The 17,558-nt window shown below is 40.9% G+C and overlaps 3 protein-coding genes across 12 annotated transcripts; 1 reads left to right on the top strand and 2 right to left on the bottom strand.

Moving 5' to 3' along the window:
• Nucleotides 1–612: 612 nt before the first annotated feature.
• Nucleotides 613–2,096, bottom strand: LOC121561199 (rhomboid domain-containing protein 2-like). Its single transcript, XM_045211399.1, has 3 exons — nt 1,733–2,096; nt 1,370–1,517; nt 613–1,122 (listed from the first exon to the last, which is right to left on the bottom strand). Exons 1-3 carry the CDS (start codon nt 1,893–1,895, stop codon nt 633–635), a joined length of 801 nt encoding a protein of 266 aa, XP_045067334.1. The 5' UTR covers nt 1,896–2,096; the 3' UTR covers nt 613–632.
• A 999-nt stretch (nt 2,097–3,095) lies between these two features.
• LOC123482722 lies at nt 3,096–17,472 on the top strand. 10 transcript variants are annotated; one of them, XM_045211388.1, is made up of 11 exons: nt 3,096–3,660; nt 3,855–3,912; nt 3,993–4,067; nt 4,208–4,246; nt 14,473–14,547; nt 14,867–14,971; nt 15,055–15,198; nt 15,282–15,374; nt 16,597–16,893; nt 17,023–17,158; nt 17,325–17,472. In XM_045211388.1, the coding sequence occupies exons 2-11, from the start codon at nt 3,859–3,861 to the stop codon at nt 17,351–17,353; spliced, it is 1,047 nt and encodes a 348-aa protein (XP_045067323.1). In that variant the 5' UTR covers nt 3,096–3,660; nt 3,855–3,858; the 3' UTR covers nt 17,354–17,472. The 10 variants fall into 10 exon arrangements, with proteins under 10 accessions (XP_045067323.1, XP_045067322.1, XP_045067321.1 ...); XM_045211387.1 differs by lacking the exon at nt 4,208–4,246 and adding an exon at nt 14,299–14,337 and having other exon boundaries at nt 3,851–3,912; XM_045211386.1 differs by having other exon boundaries at nt 3,851–3,912.
• Nucleotides 11,015–13,690, bottom strand: LOC121561200 (rhomboid domain-containing protein 2). Its single transcript, XM_045211398.1, has 4 exons — nt 13,325–13,690; nt 12,541–12,946; nt 12,177–12,324; nt 11,015–11,929 (listed from the first exon to the last, which is right to left on the bottom strand). The coding sequence occupies exons 1-4, from the start codon at nt 13,509–13,511 to the stop codon at nt 11,831–11,833; spliced, it is 840 nt and encodes a 279-aa protein (XP_045067333.1). The 5' UTR covers nt 13,512–13,690; the 3' UTR covers nt 11,015–11,830.
• Nucleotides 17,473–17,558: the final 86 nt, after the last annotated feature.

Raw genomic sequence — 17,558 nt, 5'->3', positions numbered from 1 at the left:
TTGTTAAGTGTAGTTAAGGGGGAAAAACTGATAATACATTAGTGTGATAAAAATGTTTAGTTTGAACTAAAAACTGTTCTGGTTTACTAAGGGTTTTGAAAAACGTTGTTTTAATCTAGGTTATATAAATCAAGAGTACCAAGAGATTTGTCTACCGTATGTGTAAAAACACAAAGTACAAAACACACAAGCCAAAAAGGAGTGGTCTTACAATCAACTGACAAGCAAACCCTTTATTGCATTGATTTGACCTTGAACATTCAGAGCCTGCTTGTATATTAAAACCCAAAAACATCAGTGAAGAAAAAGTGGACCTTCAAGTACTGCCTCAAAACACTTGTCCAAGCATATTACATCTCAATGTATAACATGAGACAGAAAACACATTGAATGACAACTATGGGCTCGATTAAATCCGTAGCCGTAGTTCAGAGCTATAGCGGCTTATAACCACACTGACATTTGTATTTTTTTAATGTTATTAGTTATACCAAGAGTTGACGTTTTTACAAGGATTGTGATTGCTGAAAATAGCACGCTTGAAATGTAAATGTAATTTCCGGTCTTGCGAACATTGCCTTTACATTTCCAATCGAGCTATAGCGAAGTTTTGCCGTTACGGATTGAAGTCATCAATCTGTCAGTGAAGACACAGGTGCTCCTGGGTGAACCATCACAGATTCTGGCAGTGACTCCGGCATCTTTGCTGTGAAACTCTGGGGGGCACTGACAGACACAGACAGTGGACTGAGGTGGGAATGTTGAGAATGTGGATGTTGAGCCACTGGAGCCCAGTGACTGCTGGTTTGAGAGGCAGATGCATGCCCATGACTGAGTCCATGGCCGAAGCTGTGTTCGTGACTATGTCCATAACCTTGGCTGTGGCTGCAGCTGTGTCCATGTTCGTGACTATGTCCGTGACTTGGCCCAAAGCTATGCTTGAGGCCATATCCATGGTTGTGTCCGTAATAACCTGAGAGCTGAACAGGGCTCCCCTGTGTATAGTAGGAGTGGGCCCAGCCTTCAAATGTCTTTGGTGTGGTCTCGGTAGCCTGTAGGTTGGAGGTAAAGGACACTGGAGCGTAGGCTTGGACTGGGTAGGAGCCTGGGGTTGGAATGATTCTGCAATCAATGAGAACGTGGACAGAATTCAGAGAGCCTATCTATACCAGTAATTCTCTATCTAATCATGGGGGACCACTAGGTGCCTATTGTACAGTATTCAATTACAGCTGAGGATCATCAATTATAACTGCACCTCATTATACTGTAGTACATTATGTGCTCTGGCTTGCACACAGCAATTGTTATTTAATGACCTCTTGTCTTGTCTGATAAATGATATGTCTGGTGCTTTCTTAGTACTCACGGTGGGTGGACCGTCTTCCTTCTCTCCTCTGTTGATGCAGGGACATACAGGACACCAATGTTCCTCAGCAGCCTGAAAGGCATCTTCTTGTCCAGCACTGATGCCCTGGCATCGGACATGTCCAGAAGTGAGAGCCAGCCCTTTCCGTCTGTTTCACCAGTGCAAGTTAAGGAGAATGTGTGACGCAGTGATGCAATATTTTTCTAAACAAACATGCCATAATGTTCAGCAGCAGGATTCATATACAACACCTATAACCTATTACCACTTAACTACACTACTAAGCACACTTATAAAGCTGTGACATACTGCAGAGGAGTGTATCAGTTATTTTGAACCACAATGAGGTTGGAGTAAGGATACAGATCCCCCCTGCGATGATGGCGATGGCATTGCAAAGGAAGACAGTGTGTGGGACCAAAAGTGTTATGATGAACAGAAACAGCCAGGGCAGGGCTAACATGGGTACAGTGACCCCGAAAAGAAAGCCCTTAACCATACGGGAGTGCACTGTGGCCATACCCATAAGGGAGAGGGACACTGGAATGAACCCCCTCCACCTGGTTCTGGGCAGATGCACCAAACAGTAGCAGACCCAGTATGGTGTACAACACCCCTGTGCTGATAGAGAGCAGCAGAAACATGAGGAGGAACCGAACAGTGCCCACACTCTTCTCAATGCCTCCACAGAGGGGCACCAGAACCCCAATACTGAGGGAGTAGCTGGGTCACTGTCTTGTGGTGGAAGGGAGTATGTGATGAGCTTGTGCACTGCAAAGGAAGAGGAAAGGATTAAAACATAAATGATAGGGTTGACAGACATAAGCTACACTGGTGTGTTGTGCTGTAGCCTACTGCTGTAGCCTACTGGCACCATCTGTTACATTAGCTATAAGTTTTAATAATAATAATAATGTGGTCCTCTGTAGCTCAGCTGGTAGAGCACGGCGTTGAAACGCCAAGGTAGTGGGTTCGATCCCGGGACCACCCATACACAAAAAAATGTATGCACGCATGACTGTAAGTCGCTTTGGATAAAAGCGTCTGCTAAATGGCATATTATTATTATTATTATTATTATTATTATTATAATAATATGCCATTTAGCAGACGCTTTTATCCAAAGCGACTTACAGTCATGCGTGCATACATTTTTGTGTATGGGTGGTCCCGGGGATCAACCCACTATCTTGGCGTTACAAGAGCCGTGCTCTACCAGCTGAGCTACAGAGGACCACCATTCTAGCAAGCTAGCTAATCGTTACAACACTCTCATACAAAAGTAGCTACTGAGCATATATAACTGTTGATTCACTCAGACCCTCCTAGCTAACTTACCATGCCCATTGCCAAAAACTGTCGTTCCAAGACTGAAGACATCCTCTGATAAACCGAAATATGTAGTGACAGTAAACAAAACAAATGATACTATAATGACAGCAACAATCCCACTCGTGAGCCTGAACTCAGGAGTAAAACTCTTGAACCTCTGAACCATATGTTTTAAAATTATTCGGGATATCATTTTGATGACCAATGCATATTTGTCAAACTAGTACTTGGATAATCAAGCACAATAATCAATCAACTTTTCCTCCAATATTGCGCAACACTTTAGCCAGATTGTAGGTAGCTAGCTAGCTAGAGGTTCCCACTAGATAACACAGCCACAAAGTACAAATAGGCTATATCGTAAAAATTAATGAAAACAAAAATAGGCTTTTGGTCTTAATTTAAGGTTGGGCATAAGGTTAGCAGTGTGGTTAAGTTTAAAATCAGAGTTTAAGAAGATGAATTGTAGAAATAGGCGGGCAAGCTTGCTAAGCAAAAACAAATGTACTGGACTTCCGCATTTGGATTCGTCACAACCACAAAGTTGCTCAACTGTTGCTCAGATCATCAAGTGCTGCATTTGAAGACACTGCCACCTGCTGACATGTGCCTCAAATGTGATGATCAAAGAGTCCTCTACAGCCATTTCAGTTAGATAGCTAGATAGATTTTATTTGACAGTTATAAATTACGACCAGGGGGAGATACCACCAGTCCAGTCCCATACAAGCCTTTCCTGTGACGTATTATGCGCGCCCATAAAACTGTGACCTATTGTGACGTAACCAAGCATAAATTCACTACATAAACTGTGTTCAGCTTTGATATCATCAGTACAATCGCTTTCTTCAGTAAGGTTGTTTCAGGTGCATAGTCTGCCCTAGCTGACACTGTGCAGAGAATAAATACTACGATTGGAAACGGTTGGATAGACCCGTCCTTGGAGTTTAGAACGTCTGGTAGGCTCTTACATTCTTTGGTCCCAAATGGCACCCTGTAGTGTGACTACTTTTGACCTGTGCCCATTGGGCTCAGGTCAAAATAAGTGCAATATATGGGCACTGGGGTGCCATTTGGGACATGCCCTTTATGCGTGTATGTGCCAGGATATGTTTTGTGCCAATCAATTGATGGAAATGTATCCCTCAGAAAGCAAGATGAATCATAATGATGAGAGAATCAAAAGAGCTTTAAGGCGCCGCCCTTATGTGGTAAATATCAAATATATATATATATTTAAAAAATCTTCTGTTTTTGTTATCACCTTTTAAATGGAGTGTTGTGTTGACAGTTGAATCCAGTGAGGGTGAACACCCCTGATTCTGTGATGTGGCCAACCGGCAAAGTGCGCAGAAGGCCAAGGCCTGTAAGTCAAATCTGACCTGAAAACAATAACACATAAACATTAGTTATGCTGCATGTACAAACTGCAGTTATCACAGTAAAAGCAAGTGCAGATATCCCTCCTTATCTAACCACATTTGAAATGGAATATTGTCTTGACAGTCTACATCAGTGCAGACCCCTCAGATCCACAAAAGGCCTGTATGTCACATTCAAATCAACCACATAACAGTAGCTACTTAAATTATTTATTGATAGCTACATCATTTATTTCCAAGTTATTTCCAAGGCCAAAATGAGCAAAAGAGTGTTACATTTTTTTCTTTACTGTTCACAGCCAATCATTGTGAGCTGTGGGCGGGAACAGACATCTGGGGATGGATGGGACATCAATCCAGAGCCTCTTAGCCAGGTCAGACATCTCTGCTGTTCCCATAGAGACAGAACAGATAGATCAATCTGTTGATTCATATGGCCATTTTGGTTGGCTTGGTTGAATTGACAATCATTCATTAGAAATGCTAAAGAATCCTACAGTATGGAAAGTCTTTAGCCCTATCCCTAATGTTATGGGAGTTGCATTTATTGCATTTCAATACACTTGCATTTTCAATTACCCATAAATTACTCACTACTTGTACAACTATGTTGGATTGCCTAAATATTCAACATTTTCTTGACAGTCAATGCCAGTGTATTCTATGGCTGCCCTAAGTACATGCCTTTGTCTGTCTCCTCAGTCTGGAAGGGTGACTCGGCTGATGGATAGAAATTATGATGGGGTGATCTCATCCTCCAACTCTGACATCTCTATCTACTCCTTCACTGACTGTGAATCTGAGGTAAGACAGTTGTACACCATGTCTTTGTTGAGTGACATCACTGTAAGGAGATTAGTCTCTGACTAGTTTACTCTGATACACAGTCTGATGATGAGGATCATGAAAGGAGGACACCACCGCTGAAAGTGAAGGATGAGGAGGATGGAAAGGTGACAAGGCTTAAAGTGAGGGATATGGTAGAGGACGACGATCTTTCTCTCCAATCCTTCGATGAGTCAGACTTTCTGGTATGTTCTGCAGCATGTATTTGAGTAACTCTTTGACTGAATGTGAAGAATGGACTATGACCAACTAGCTCTATGACACACAGCGTGATAATGGCAATGATGCCTCTGCTGAGGACAGTCCAGGGCCTTCAAAGGAACCACTGAGAAAAGGGGCTTCACTGAAGGACCCTCGACTGGTAGGCTCTTACGTGTGTGTGTGTGTGTGTGTTAGTGGTGCGCGGGCAGCTGTTTGTTCAACCGAACCCACCCGCAATTGCTAATAACCCAGCCGCAACCGCCCGACTATATGTGATAAAGTGAAAATCTGAGGCCCGCACCTGACCCTAACCCGCAAATATAGAACACCGTCAGAACGATTTCTTAGCAGGGGGTGCAGGATTTTTTGTGCCTAATTTGGATATGTTTCTGCTTATAATTTCCAACATTTTGGTAGGCTATTTGTTAGTCAACTTGTCTATAATTAGAGAGAAGACTAAATAAACCAAAAACGTTTAGGGATCAAGAAGAAAATGCAATAACTCAAAAAAAAAAAGGGAAACATTTTCTGTGCAAAATTTCCAAATGACATCAGTTTGACGGGTTGAAAACGACCAGACATGTTTCTGATAAGATTTCAGTTTGGCTTGGATGCACATTTTATGTGGTTGAAATATTATCAGCTTTTATGATGCTGATAAAGCAGTCCCTAGCTGCGCATTCGCATTCCCTCAAGATGCTGAAAGAAATCATATTTCTCCACTGCTGTTCCCGAGTCAAAATAAAGCCTACATTTGGTGTAGCCTATCATTTTACTGCAAGAAATGCTTAATTCTGCAGGAGTTAATATTAAGACTGTGAGAGGTTAAAGATCTACAGTCAGTGTCCAGATTTCAGTTTCCATTTAATCCATCTGAACAGTAGGCTGTTTGTTCCCTTGACGTGCCATAGGCCTATTTGAATCCCCCCTCTTGTGACTGTCGAATTTCTATAGTGCCTCACAATCATCACACATAACATAGGCACTGCCATCATCCTCTTTTAACACTTCACCAAATATTTTCCAAACATTACTTTTCTGGCCGTCCCTTCTTTATTTTCAACTTTCCATTTCGTAGCTTTTCTCTTATTGAATTAAAGCGTTTGGTGATTGGTGTGTAGTCTATCTGGCGCGCGTCAAGTTATGCCCTAAAGTTTAGGCTTACGCACTAATGCCAAATAGCCTATAGATATAACTTGCACAATAATTATACATTTATGGATTTTTTAATGTATTGTTTTCTGTTTATTCAACAATATTTCATGACCCTAAATCCGCCGCCCTGTGGATATAACCGCGGGACTTCTGGTTATGAGTCAACCCGCGCATCACTAGTGTGTGTCACATCTCAATTGTTTGACCCTATGTCTGTACAGATTATTGTGGCCAAACCCAACATCCCTGTCATTGTTGCTCCGCATGCTGTGGAGTACTTACCATACCACCACAGCCCTCGCCTGGCCCCAATCACCAACCTGAGCGAGAACGGTAGGAAGCTGCTCCAGAAAATGTCAGGAGTGGCCCCACAGGTGAGAGGAAATACAGAAAGCCCTTGCCTGGCCCCCATCACCAATACAGGAAGCCCTCGCCTGGCCCCCATCACCAACCTGAGTGAGAACGGCAGGAAGCTGCTCCAGGCGCAGAAAATGGCAGGAGTGTACCCACAGGTGAGAGGAAATACAGAAAGCCCTTGCCTGGCCCCCCATCACCAATAAAGGAAGCCCTCGCCTGGCCCCCATCACCAACCTGAGTGAGAACAGCAGGAAGCTGCTCCAGGAAACGGCGCAGAAAATGGCAGGAGTGTACCCACAGGTGAGAGGAAACAGGAAGGGGATATTGGCCATATGTCCTACAGTATATCATAACTCTAGATATCGTAGCTCAAGAGTAGAAAATAGCCATAAGCTTATATTACTTTATCTCCTTGTCCAAAATATTCAGGAAGGGAAGGTCAAAAGGAAAAAGGGCAAGGCAAAAAAGCGAGTGAAGCAAGAGCAGGCTAGTAACATGAAGCAGGTGGAAAATGTTGGAGAAAGTAAGGAGGACAAGAAAGAGGAAAATAAGAGTCTGAGGAAGAGGTGAGGAAATAGAAGAAGGAGAAGTAGAACATAACAAGGGCATTTTTGAGATTTATAGAAATAGAATGAGGTAGAGAATTATAGAAATAGAATGAGGTAGCAGAGAAAGAGCAGCTATCTGATGTGTAAGTGAAAACTACTATTTATTCTCCTGTTTGATTGACAGGTTTCTCCAGTGGCTGCTGCCCAAACTGAGATGTTTGAATAAATAATGGCCATCTACTACTACAACACACACACACACAGATATTGAGTATTGCTTACTCCTCCAATACACACAGAAACTTAATTTCAGACACAGGAACTATGTTTAGAAAAATACACATATTGGTCTCGTTCTAATATTTTGAGACATGCACTATTCTTTAAAATAAAAAAACTACAAAAAATGTTTGAAATATGCATTTTCAATAAAGCTTTTGAAATTGCAATTATTTGTGTCAGACTGTTTTTTTGTTCTTCATTAATTACAGCAAGGGAACAATTATTGTAGTGACATTACATGACATGTTATGTACCAGTGGGTGTTTTATATTCTGCTGTCCTGCACTGGATCCCACTGTAGGTGGCAGTAGTGCACAAAATAGTTGGTTTGCTCACCAGAAACCCAACCAGGCAGAGAGACTATTGTTACCATGCAACGAGCAGATGCTTCAGTGCAGGGTTGCCATGTCCGCAGTTTTGCTAACATTTGGGCTACTTTGAAAACGATGTCGCGGGGGGGTAAACATGGCATTTCTTCAAACAAAACATATTTTTCACTGTGACCTGCTGCTGACTACCAGGCAGTGAGCAGGCAGGTTGTTACTGAGTGAGCAGTAGGAAGGGGGAGGGCCGTGTTTTTGTGTGTGTGTTTTAGAGCCACAGCAGGCAGCTGAGTCACCGGCCATCAAGTATGCTATTAATTTGTATGCCATTGTAGGATACTGTAGCCTACCATTTGATACAATAAAAATGTTGAAATTAAGATATCACTGGAGTCATTGCAAGTCAATTTGTGCCACTTGTGTAGCCTACCTGGAGCTGGCAAACGGATGTAATAAATAGCCTATAACTTTAAGCATATGTTTTCGTTTCAGTCTCCTCCATCTCCACTAACCGAAGATAATTGTATATATTTTTTTCTATTAATGATGTAAAATAAACAGCTGTACAGAAAGACTCTTGTGAAGGCCAAATTACAGAGGAGGAACTTCTTGATGCAATTAAAGCCTTTAAGTCTGGGAAAACTCCAGGGTTGGATGGCATACCAGTCGAGGTATACCAAACCTCATTTGATATACTCAGAGGACCCTTATTAGCATGTTTTAACCACACCTACAAAAATGGTAGATTATCAGATACTCAACAAAGGTCTGATTTCATTATTACTGAAACAGCATCCAAGTGGTAAATATAAAGATCCGGTCCATTAAAAAAATTGGAGGCCCCTTAAACTTCAGTGTTGTGATGCAAAATTCTAGCAAAATGTATAGCGTATAGAATTAAAAAGGTATTGTCGGATATTATTCATCCTAATCAGACAGGTTGTTTACATGGATGATACATTGGAGATAATATAAGACAAGTACTGGAAACAATAGAACACTATGAAAAATCTGGGAAACCAGGCCTGGTATTCATAGCTGACTTTGAAAAGGCTTTTGATAAAGTACGACTGGAATTTATATATAAATGCCTGGAATAAATTTCAATTTTGGAGAATCTCTTATAAAATGGGTTAAAGTTACAGTATGTAGAGTAACCCTAGGTGTAAAATAGTAAATAATAACTACTTCTCAGAAAGTATTAAGCTGTCAAGAGGAGTAAAACAAGGTTGTCCACTATCTGCATATCTATTTATTATGGCCATCGAAATGTTAGCTATTAAAATCAGATCCAACAATAATATCAAGGGGTTAGAAATCAAGGGCTTAAAAACAAAGATGTCATTGTACGCTGAGATTCATGCTTTCTTTAAATCCACAATTTGGATCCCTCCACAGCCTCATAGAGGATCTAGGTACTTTTTCTAACCTTTTACATTACCGTGTAATTTACCAATAAAATGGTCTGACGGTGATGTGGACATACTCGGTATACATATCCCAAAATAAAGAAATTATCTCACTACAATACATTTTAATAGAAAGTTAGCAAAAATATATACAATTTTTCTACCATGGAAAGGAAAATACCTGTCTATTTGTGGTAAAATCACCCTGATTAACTCTTTAGTCATATCCCAGTTTACCTATTTGCTTATGGTCTTGCCTACATCTAGGGACCTGTTTTTAAAAATTATATGAGCAAAAAAAAGATTCAATTTTATTTGGAACGGCAAGCCAGACAAAATTAAACGTGCCTATTTATATAATGAACATGAATTCAGAGGGCAGAAATTATTAAATATTAAAGCATTAGACCTCTCACTAAAGGCTTCAGTCATGCAAAAGTTATACTTAAATCCAAACTGGTTTTCTAGCAGATTAATAAGAATATCTCACCCCATGTTCAAGAATGGCCTTTTCCCCTTTATTCAGATTACAACCTCTCACTGAAAATGAAATCATCTCCAAAATATCACTATTTTAAAAATAAGCCATAGAAAGTTGGTTGCGATTTCAGTTTAATCCACCAAAAAAGACAGAACAAATAATACAACAAATATTGTGGTTAAACTCAAATATAATTTTTATATTATTATTTTTTCGAAAAAGTGTTTAAAAAAGGTATAATCTTTGTAAATGATATCATAAATAGGACTAGTGGAGTTATGTCACACATGCAGCTAACAGAAATATATGGAAATGTCTGCTCTACGCAAAATTACAACCAACTAATTGCAGCATTAACGCAAAAATGGAAGAGGCAAGTGGAAGGGGGAAAAAATAAGGAACTTGTCTTCATTAAAGACCAAAATTGGTTAAAGAAAATTGTGATAAATAAAAAAGTATATCAGTTTTATTTAAGGACAAAAAAATTGACAGCTGTGCCATATAGATTGCAAAATAGTTGGAAAGAGATTTTCGATGTACCGATACCATGGCACATGGTTTATGAACTGATACGCAAAACAACGCCGGATTCAAAACCTAACATTTTTCAATTAAAATTATTATACAAAATTCTTGCAACCAATATAATGTTATATATATGGGGGATACAACCATCCCAGCTCTGCAGATTTTTCTGCGAAGAGACCGATTCATTAGATCATTTGTTTTGGTACTGTCCATGTGTAGCTTGTTTTTGGTCAAAGGTCCAGGAATGGTTGAAGAAGTGCAACATTTACCTGGAGCTAACTCTGCAGATAGCACTACTGGGTGATTTGAAAAGTCATAGTCAATCGATCAATAATATAATAATACTTTTAACAAAAATGTTTATCTTTAATTTACAATCTGTAGAAACTATGAGAATAGAAAGGTTCAGAACTTTTGTGAAACATCACAGCACAGTTGAAAAATATATGGCAAATGTAAATAAAAAATGGATGGTGTTAAGAGATAGATGGGAGGGGTTGAGTGGAGCTGAAGGGTGGGATTAAAAACAACAAGATAACTAATGTAAAATATACTGTGATGGGACCAACACTTTACATGTTGCATTTATATTTTTGTTAAGTGTAGTTAAGGGGGAAAAACTGATAATACATTAGTGTGATAAAAATGTTTAGTTTGAACTAAAAACTGTTCTGGTTTACTAAGGGTTTTGAAAAACTTTGTTTTAATCTAGGTTATATAAATCAAGAGTACCAAGAGATTTGTCTACCGTCTGTGTAAAAAAACACAAAGTACAAAACACACAAGCCAAAAGGAGTGGTCTTACAATCAACTGACAAGCAAACCCTTTATTGCATTAATTTGACCTTGAACATTCAGAGCCTGCTTGTATATTCAAACCAAAAACATCAGTGAAGAAAAAGTGGACCTTCAAATACTGCCTCAAAACACATGTCCAAGCATATTACATCTCAATGTATAACATGAGACAGAAAACACATTGAATGACAACTATGGGCTCGATTAAATCCGTATCGCCGTAGTTCAGAGCTATAGCGGCTTATAACCACACTGACATTTGTATTTTTTTAATGTTATTCGTTATACCAAGAGTTGACGTTTTTACAAGGATTGTGATTGCTGAAAATAGCCCGCTTGAAATGTAAATGTAATTTCCGGTCTTCCCGAACATTGCCTTTAAATTTCAATCGAGCTATAGCGAGTTTTGCCGTTACGGATTGAAGTCATCAATCTGTCAGTGAAGACACAGGTGCTCCTGGGTGAACCATCACAGATTCTGGCAGTGACTCCGGCATCTTTGCTGTGAAACTCTGGGGGGCACTGACAGACACAGACAGTGGACTGAGGTGGGAATGTTGAGAATGTGGATGTTGAGCCACTGGAGCCAAGTGACTGCTGGTTTGAGAGGCAGATGCATGCCCATGACTGAGTCCATGGCCGAAGCTGTGTTCGTGACTATGTCCATGACCTTGGCTGTGGCTGCAGCTGTGTCCACGTTCGTGACTATGTCCGTGACTTGGCCCAAAGCTATGCTTGAGGCCATATCCATGGTTGTGTCCGTAATAACCTGAGAGCTGAACAGGGCTCCCCTGTGTATAGTAGGAGTGGGCCCAGCCTTCAAATGTCTTTGGTGTGGTCTCGGTAGCCTGTAGGTTGGAGGTAAAGGACACTGGAGCGTAGGCTTGGACTGGGTAGGAGCCTGGGATTGGAATGATTCTGCAATCAATGAGAACGTGGACAGATTTCAGAGAGCCTATCTATACCAGTGATTCTCTATCTAATCATGGGGGACCACTAGGTGCCTATTGTACAGTATTCAATTACAGCTGAGGATCATCAATTATAACTGCACCTCATTATACTGTAGAACATTATGTGCTCTGGCTTGCACACAGTAATTGTTATTTAATGACCTCTTGTCTTGTCTGATAAATGATATGTCTGGTGCTTTCTCAGTACTCACGGTGGGTGGACCGTCTTCCTTCTCTCCTCTGTTGATGCAGGGACATACAGGACACCAATGTTCCTCAGCAGCCTGAAAGGCATCTTCTTGTCCAGCACTGATGCCCTGGCATCGGACATGTCCAGAAGTGAGAGCCAGCCCTTTCCGTCTGTTTCACCAGTGCAAGTTAAGGAGAATGTGTGACGCAGTGATGAAAGATTTTTTCTAAACAAACATGCCATAATGTTCAGCAGCAGGATTCATATACAACACCTATAACCTATTACCACTTAACTACACTACTAAGCACACTTATAAAGCTGTGACATACTGCAGAGGAGTGTATCAGTTATTTTGAACCACAATGAGGTTGGAGTAAGGATACAGATCCCCCCCTGCGATGATGGCGATGGCATTGCAAAGGAAGACAGTGTGTGGGACCAAAAGTGTTATGATGAACAGAAACAGCCAGGGCAGGGCTAACATGGGTACAGTGACCCCGAAAAGAAAGCCCTTAACCATACGGGAGTGCACTGTGGCCATACCCATAAGGGAGAGGGACACTGGAATGAACCCCTCCACCTGGTTCTGGGCAGATGCACCAAACAGTAGCAGACCCAGTATGGTGTACAACACCCCTGTGCTGATAGAGAGCAGCAGAAACATGAGGAGGAACCGAACAGTGCCCACACTCTTCTCAATGCCTCCACAGAGGGGCACCAGAACCCCAATACTGAGGAGTAGCTGGGTCACTGTCTTGTGGTGGAAGGAGTATGTGATGAGCTTGTGCACTGCAAAGGAAGAGGAAAGGATTAAAACATAAATGATAGGGTTGACAGACATAAGCTGCACTGGTGTGTTGTGCTGTAGCCTACTGGCACCATCTGTTACATTAGCTATAAGTTTTAATAATAATAATAATAATAATATGCCATTTAGCAGACGCTTTTATCCAAAGCGACTTACAGTCATGCGTGCATACATTTTTGTGTATGGGTGGTCCCGGGGATCGAACCCACTATCTTGGCGTTACAAGCGCCGTGCTCTACCAGCTGAGCTACAGAGGACCACCATTCTAGCAAGCTAGCTAACGTTACAACACTCTCATACAAAGTAGCTACTGAGCATATATAACTGTTGATTCACTCAGACCCTCCTAGCTAACTTACCATGCCCATTGCCAAAAACTGTCGTTCCAAGACTGAAGACATCCTCTGATAAACCGAAATATGTAGTGACAGTAAACAAAACAAATGATACTATAATGACAGCAACAATCCCACTCGTGAGCCTGAACTCAGGAGTAAAACTCTTGAACCTCTGAACCATATGTTTTAAAATTATTCGGGATATCATTTTGATGCCCAATGCATATTTGTCAAACTAGTACTTGGATAATCAAGCACAATAATCAATCAACTTTTCCTCCAATATTGCGCAACACTTTAGCCAGATTGTAGGTAGCTAGCTAGCTAGAGGTTCCCACTAGATAACACAGCCACAAAGTACAAATAGGCTATATCGTAAAAATTAATGAAAACAAAAATAGGCTTTTTGGTCTTAATTTAAGGTTGGGCATAAGGTTAGCAGTGTGGTTAAATACTACGATTGGAAACAGTTGGATAGACCCGTCCTTGGAGTTTAGAACGTCTGGTAGGCTCTTACATTCTTTGGTCCCAAATGGCACCCTGTAGTGTACTACTTTTGACCTGTGCCCATTGGGCTCAGGTCAAAATAAGTGCAATATATGGGCACTGGGGTGCCATTTGGGACATGCCCTTTATGCAGAAAGCAAGATGAATCGTAATGATGAGAGAATCAAAAGAGCTTTAAGGCGCCGCCCTTATGTGGTAAATATCAAATATATATATATTTAAAAAATCTTCTGTTTTTGTTATCACCTTTTAAATTGAGTGTTGTGTTGACAGTTGAATCCAGTGAGGGTGAACACCCCTGATTCTGTGATGTGGCCAACCGGCAAAGAGCGCAGAAGTCCAAGGCCTGTAAGTCAAATCTGACCTGAAAACAATAACACATAAACATTAGTTATGCTGCATGTACAAACTGCAGTTATCACAATAAAAGCAAGTGCAGATATCCCTCCTTATCTAACCACATTTGAAATTGAATATTGTCTTGACAGTCTACTTCAGTGCAGACCCCTCAGATCCACAAAAGGCCTGTATGTCACATTCAAATCAACCACATAGCAGTAGCTACTTAAATTATTTATTGATAGCTACATCATTTATTTCCAAGTTATTTCCAAGGCCAAAATGAGCAAAAGAGTGTTACATTTTTTCTTTACTGTTCACAGCCAATCATTGTGAGCTGTGGGCAGGAACAGACATCTGGGGATGGATGGGACATCAATCCAGAGCCTCTTAGCCAGGTCAGATACATCTCTGCTGTTCCCATAGAAACAGAACAGATAGATCAATCTGTTGATTCATATGGCCATTTTGGTTGGCTTGGTTGAATTGACAATCATTCATTAGAAATGCTAAAGAATCCTACAGTATGGAAAGTCTTTAGCCCCATCCCTAATGTTATGGGAGTTGCATTTATTGCATTTCAATACACTTGCATTTTCAATTACTCACTACTTGTACAACTATGTTGGATTGCCTAAATATTCAACATTTTCTTGACAGTCAATGCCAGTGTATTCTATGGCTGCCCTAAGTACATGCCTTTGTCTGTCTCCTCAGTCTGGAAGGGTGACTCGGCTGATGGATAGAAATGATGATGGGGTGATCTCATCCTCCAACTCTGATGACATCTCTATCTACTCCTTCACTGACTGTGAATCTGAGGTAAGACAGTTGTACACCATGTCTTTGTTGAGTGACATCACTGTAAGGAGAATAGTCTCTGACTAGTTGACTCTGATACCCAGTCTGATGATGAGGATCATGAAAGGAGGACACCACCGCTGAAAGTGAAGGATGAGGAGGATGGAAAGGTGACAAGGCTTAAAGTGAGGGATATGGTAGAGGACGACGATCTTTCTCTCCACTCCTTCGATGAGTCAGACTTTCTGGTATGTTCTGCAGCATGTATTTGAGTAACTCTTTGACTGAATGTGGAGAATGGACTATGACCAACTAGCTCTCTGACACACAGCGTGATAATGGCAATGATGCCTCTGCTGAGGACAGTCCAGGGCCTTCAAAGGAACCACTGAGAAAAGGGGCTTCACTGAAGGACCCTCGACTGGTAGGCTCTTACATGTGTGTGTGTGTGTGTGTGTGTGTTAGTGGTGCGCGGGTCAGCTGTTTGTTCAACCGAACCCACCCGCAATTGCTAATAACCCAGCCGCAACCGCCCGACTATATGTGATAAAGTGAAAATCTGAGGCCCGCACCTGACCCTAACCCGCAAATATAGAACACCGTCAGAACGATTTCTTAGCAGGGGGTGCAGGATTTTTTTGTGCCTAATTTGGATATGTTTCTGCTTATAATTTCCAACATTTTGGTAGGCTATTTGTTAGTCAACTTGTCTATAATTAGATAGAAGACTAAATAAACCAAAAACGTTTAGGGATCAAGAAGAAAATGCAATAACTCAATAAAAAAAGGGAAACATTTTCTGTGCAAAATTTCCAAATGACATCAGTTTGACGGGTTGAAAACGACCAGACATGTTTCTGATAAGATTTCAGTTTGGCTTGGATGCACATTTTATGTGGTTGAAATATTATCAGCTTTTATGATGCTGATAAAGCAGTCCCTAGCTGCGCATTCGCATTCCCTCAAGATGTTGAAAGAAATCATATTTCTCCACTGCTGTTCCCGAGTCAAAATAAAGCCTACATTTGGTGTAGCCTATCATTTTACTGCAAGAAATGCTTAATTCTGCAGGAGTTAATATTAAGACTGTGAGAGGTTAAAGATCTACAGTCAGTGTCCAGATTTCAGTTTCCATTTAACCCATCTGAACAGTAGGCTGTTTGTTCCCTTGACGTGCCATAGGCCTATTTGAATCCCCCTCTTGTGACTGTCGAATTTCTATAGTGCCTCACAATCATCAAACATAACATAGGCACTGCCATCATCCTCTTTTAACACTTCACCAAATATTTTCCAAACATTACTTTTCTGGCCGTCCCTTCTTTATTTTCAACTTTCCATTTCGTAGCTTTTCTCTTATTGAATTAAAGCGTTTGGTGATTGGTGTGTAGTCTATCTGGCGCGCGTCAAGTTATGCCCTAAAGTTTAGGCTTACGCACTAATGCCAAATAGCCTATAGATATAACTTGCACAATAATTATACATTTATGGATTTTTTAATGTATTGTTTTCTGTTTATTCAACAATATTTCATGACCCTAAATCCGCCGCCCTGTGGATATAACCGCGGGACTTCTGGTTATGAGTCAACCCGCGCATCACTAGTGTGTGTCACATCTCAATTGTTTGACCCTATGTCTGTACAGATTATTGTGGCCAAACCCAACATCCCTGTCATTGTTGCTCCGCCTGCTGTGGAGTACTTACCATACCACCACAGCCCTCGCCTGGCCCCAATCACCAACCTGAGCGAGAACGGTAGGAAGCTGCTCCAGAAAATGGCAGGAGTGGCCCCACAGGTGAGAGGAAATACAGAAAGCCCTTGCCTGGCCCCCATCACCAATACAGGAAGCCCTCGCCTGGCCCCCATCACCAACCTGAGTGAGAACAGCAGGAAGCTGCTCCAGGAAACGGCGCAGAAAATGGCAGGAGTGTACCCACAGGTGAGAGGAAACAGGAAGGGGATATTGGCCATATGTCCTACAGTATATCATAACTCTAGATATTGTAGCTCAAGAGTAGAAAATAGCCATAAGCTTATATTACTTTATCTCCTTGTCCAAAATATTCAGGAAGGGAAGGTCAAAAGGAAAAAGGGCAAGGCAAAAAAGCGAGTGAAGCAAGAGCAGGCTAGTAACATGAAGCAGGTGGAAAATGTTGGAGAAAGTAAGGAGGACAAGAAAGAGGAAAAGAAGAGTCTGAGGAAAGGTGAGGAAATAGAAGAAGGAGAAGTAGAACATAACAAGGGCATTTTTTAGATTTATAGAAATAGAATGAGGTAGAGAATTATAGAAATAGAATGAGATAGCAGAGAAAGAGCAGCTATCTGATGTGTAAGTGAAAACTACTATTTATTGTCCTGTTTGATTGACAGGTTTCTCCAGTGGCTGCTGCCCAAACTGAGATGTTTGAATAAATAATGGCCATCTACTACTACAACACACACACACACAGATTTTGAGTATTGCTTACTCCTCCAATACACACAGAAACTTAATTTCAGACACAGGAACTATGTTTAGCAAAATACACATATTGGTCTCGTTCTAATATTTTGAGACATGCACTATTCTTTAAAATAAAAAAACTACAAAAAAATTCCAATAAA

Source organism: Coregonus clupeaformis, chromosome 36 (assembly GCF_020615455.1).
Source record: "Coregonus clupeaformis isolate EN_2021a chromosome 36, ASM2061545v1, whole genome shotgun sequence".
NCBI classification, from domain to species: Eukaryota; Metazoa; Chordata; class Actinopteri; order Salmoniformes; family Salmonidae; genus Coregonus; species Coregonus clupeaformis.
Note: the sequence above shows the minus strand (reverse complement) of the source record. Positions and strands in the feature narration are given on the sequence as shown.

Excerpts from the sequence above, each read along its gene's own strand:
- LOC121561199 (XM_045211399.1), bottom strand. The coding sequence starts at position 1,895 with ATGGGTATGGCCACAGTGCACTCCCGTATGGTTAAGGGCTTTCTTTTC. Across the intron at positions 1,518-1,732 it reads CATCATCGCAGGGGGGATCT|ACGGAAAGGGCTGGCTCTCA; the intron begins GTATCCTTACTC and ends CTGGTGAAACAG. Across the intron at positions 1,123-1,369 it reads AGGAAGACGGTCCACCCACC|AATCATTCCAACCCCAGGCT; the intron begins GTGAGTACTAAG and ends CATTGATTGCAG.
- LOC123482722 (XM_045211388.1), top strand. The coding sequence starts at position 3,859 with ATGAATCATAATGATGAGAGAATCAAAAGAGCTTTAAGGCGCCGCCCT. Across the intron at positions 4,068-4,207 it reads TGCGCAGAAGGCCAAGGCCT|TCTACATCAGTGCAGACCCC; the intron begins GTAAGTCAAATC and ends TTGTCTTGACAG. Across the intron at positions 14,548-14,866 it reads ATCCAGAGCCTCTTAGCCAG|TCTGGAAGGGTGACTCGGCT; the intron begins GTCAGATACATC and ends CTGTCTCCTCAG.
- LOC121561200 (XM_045211398.1), bottom strand. The coding sequence starts at position 13,511 with ATGATATCCCGAATAATTTTAAAACATATGGTTCAGAGGTTCAAGAGT. Across the intron at positions 12,325-12,540 it reads ATCATCGCAGGGGGGGATCT|ACGGAAAGGGCTGGCTCTCA; the intron begins GTATCCTTACTC and ends CTGGTGAAACAG. Across the intron at positions 11,930-12,176 it reads AGGAAGACGGTCCACCCACC|AATCATTCCAATCCCAGGCT; the intron begins GTGAGTACTGAG and ends CATTGATTGCAG.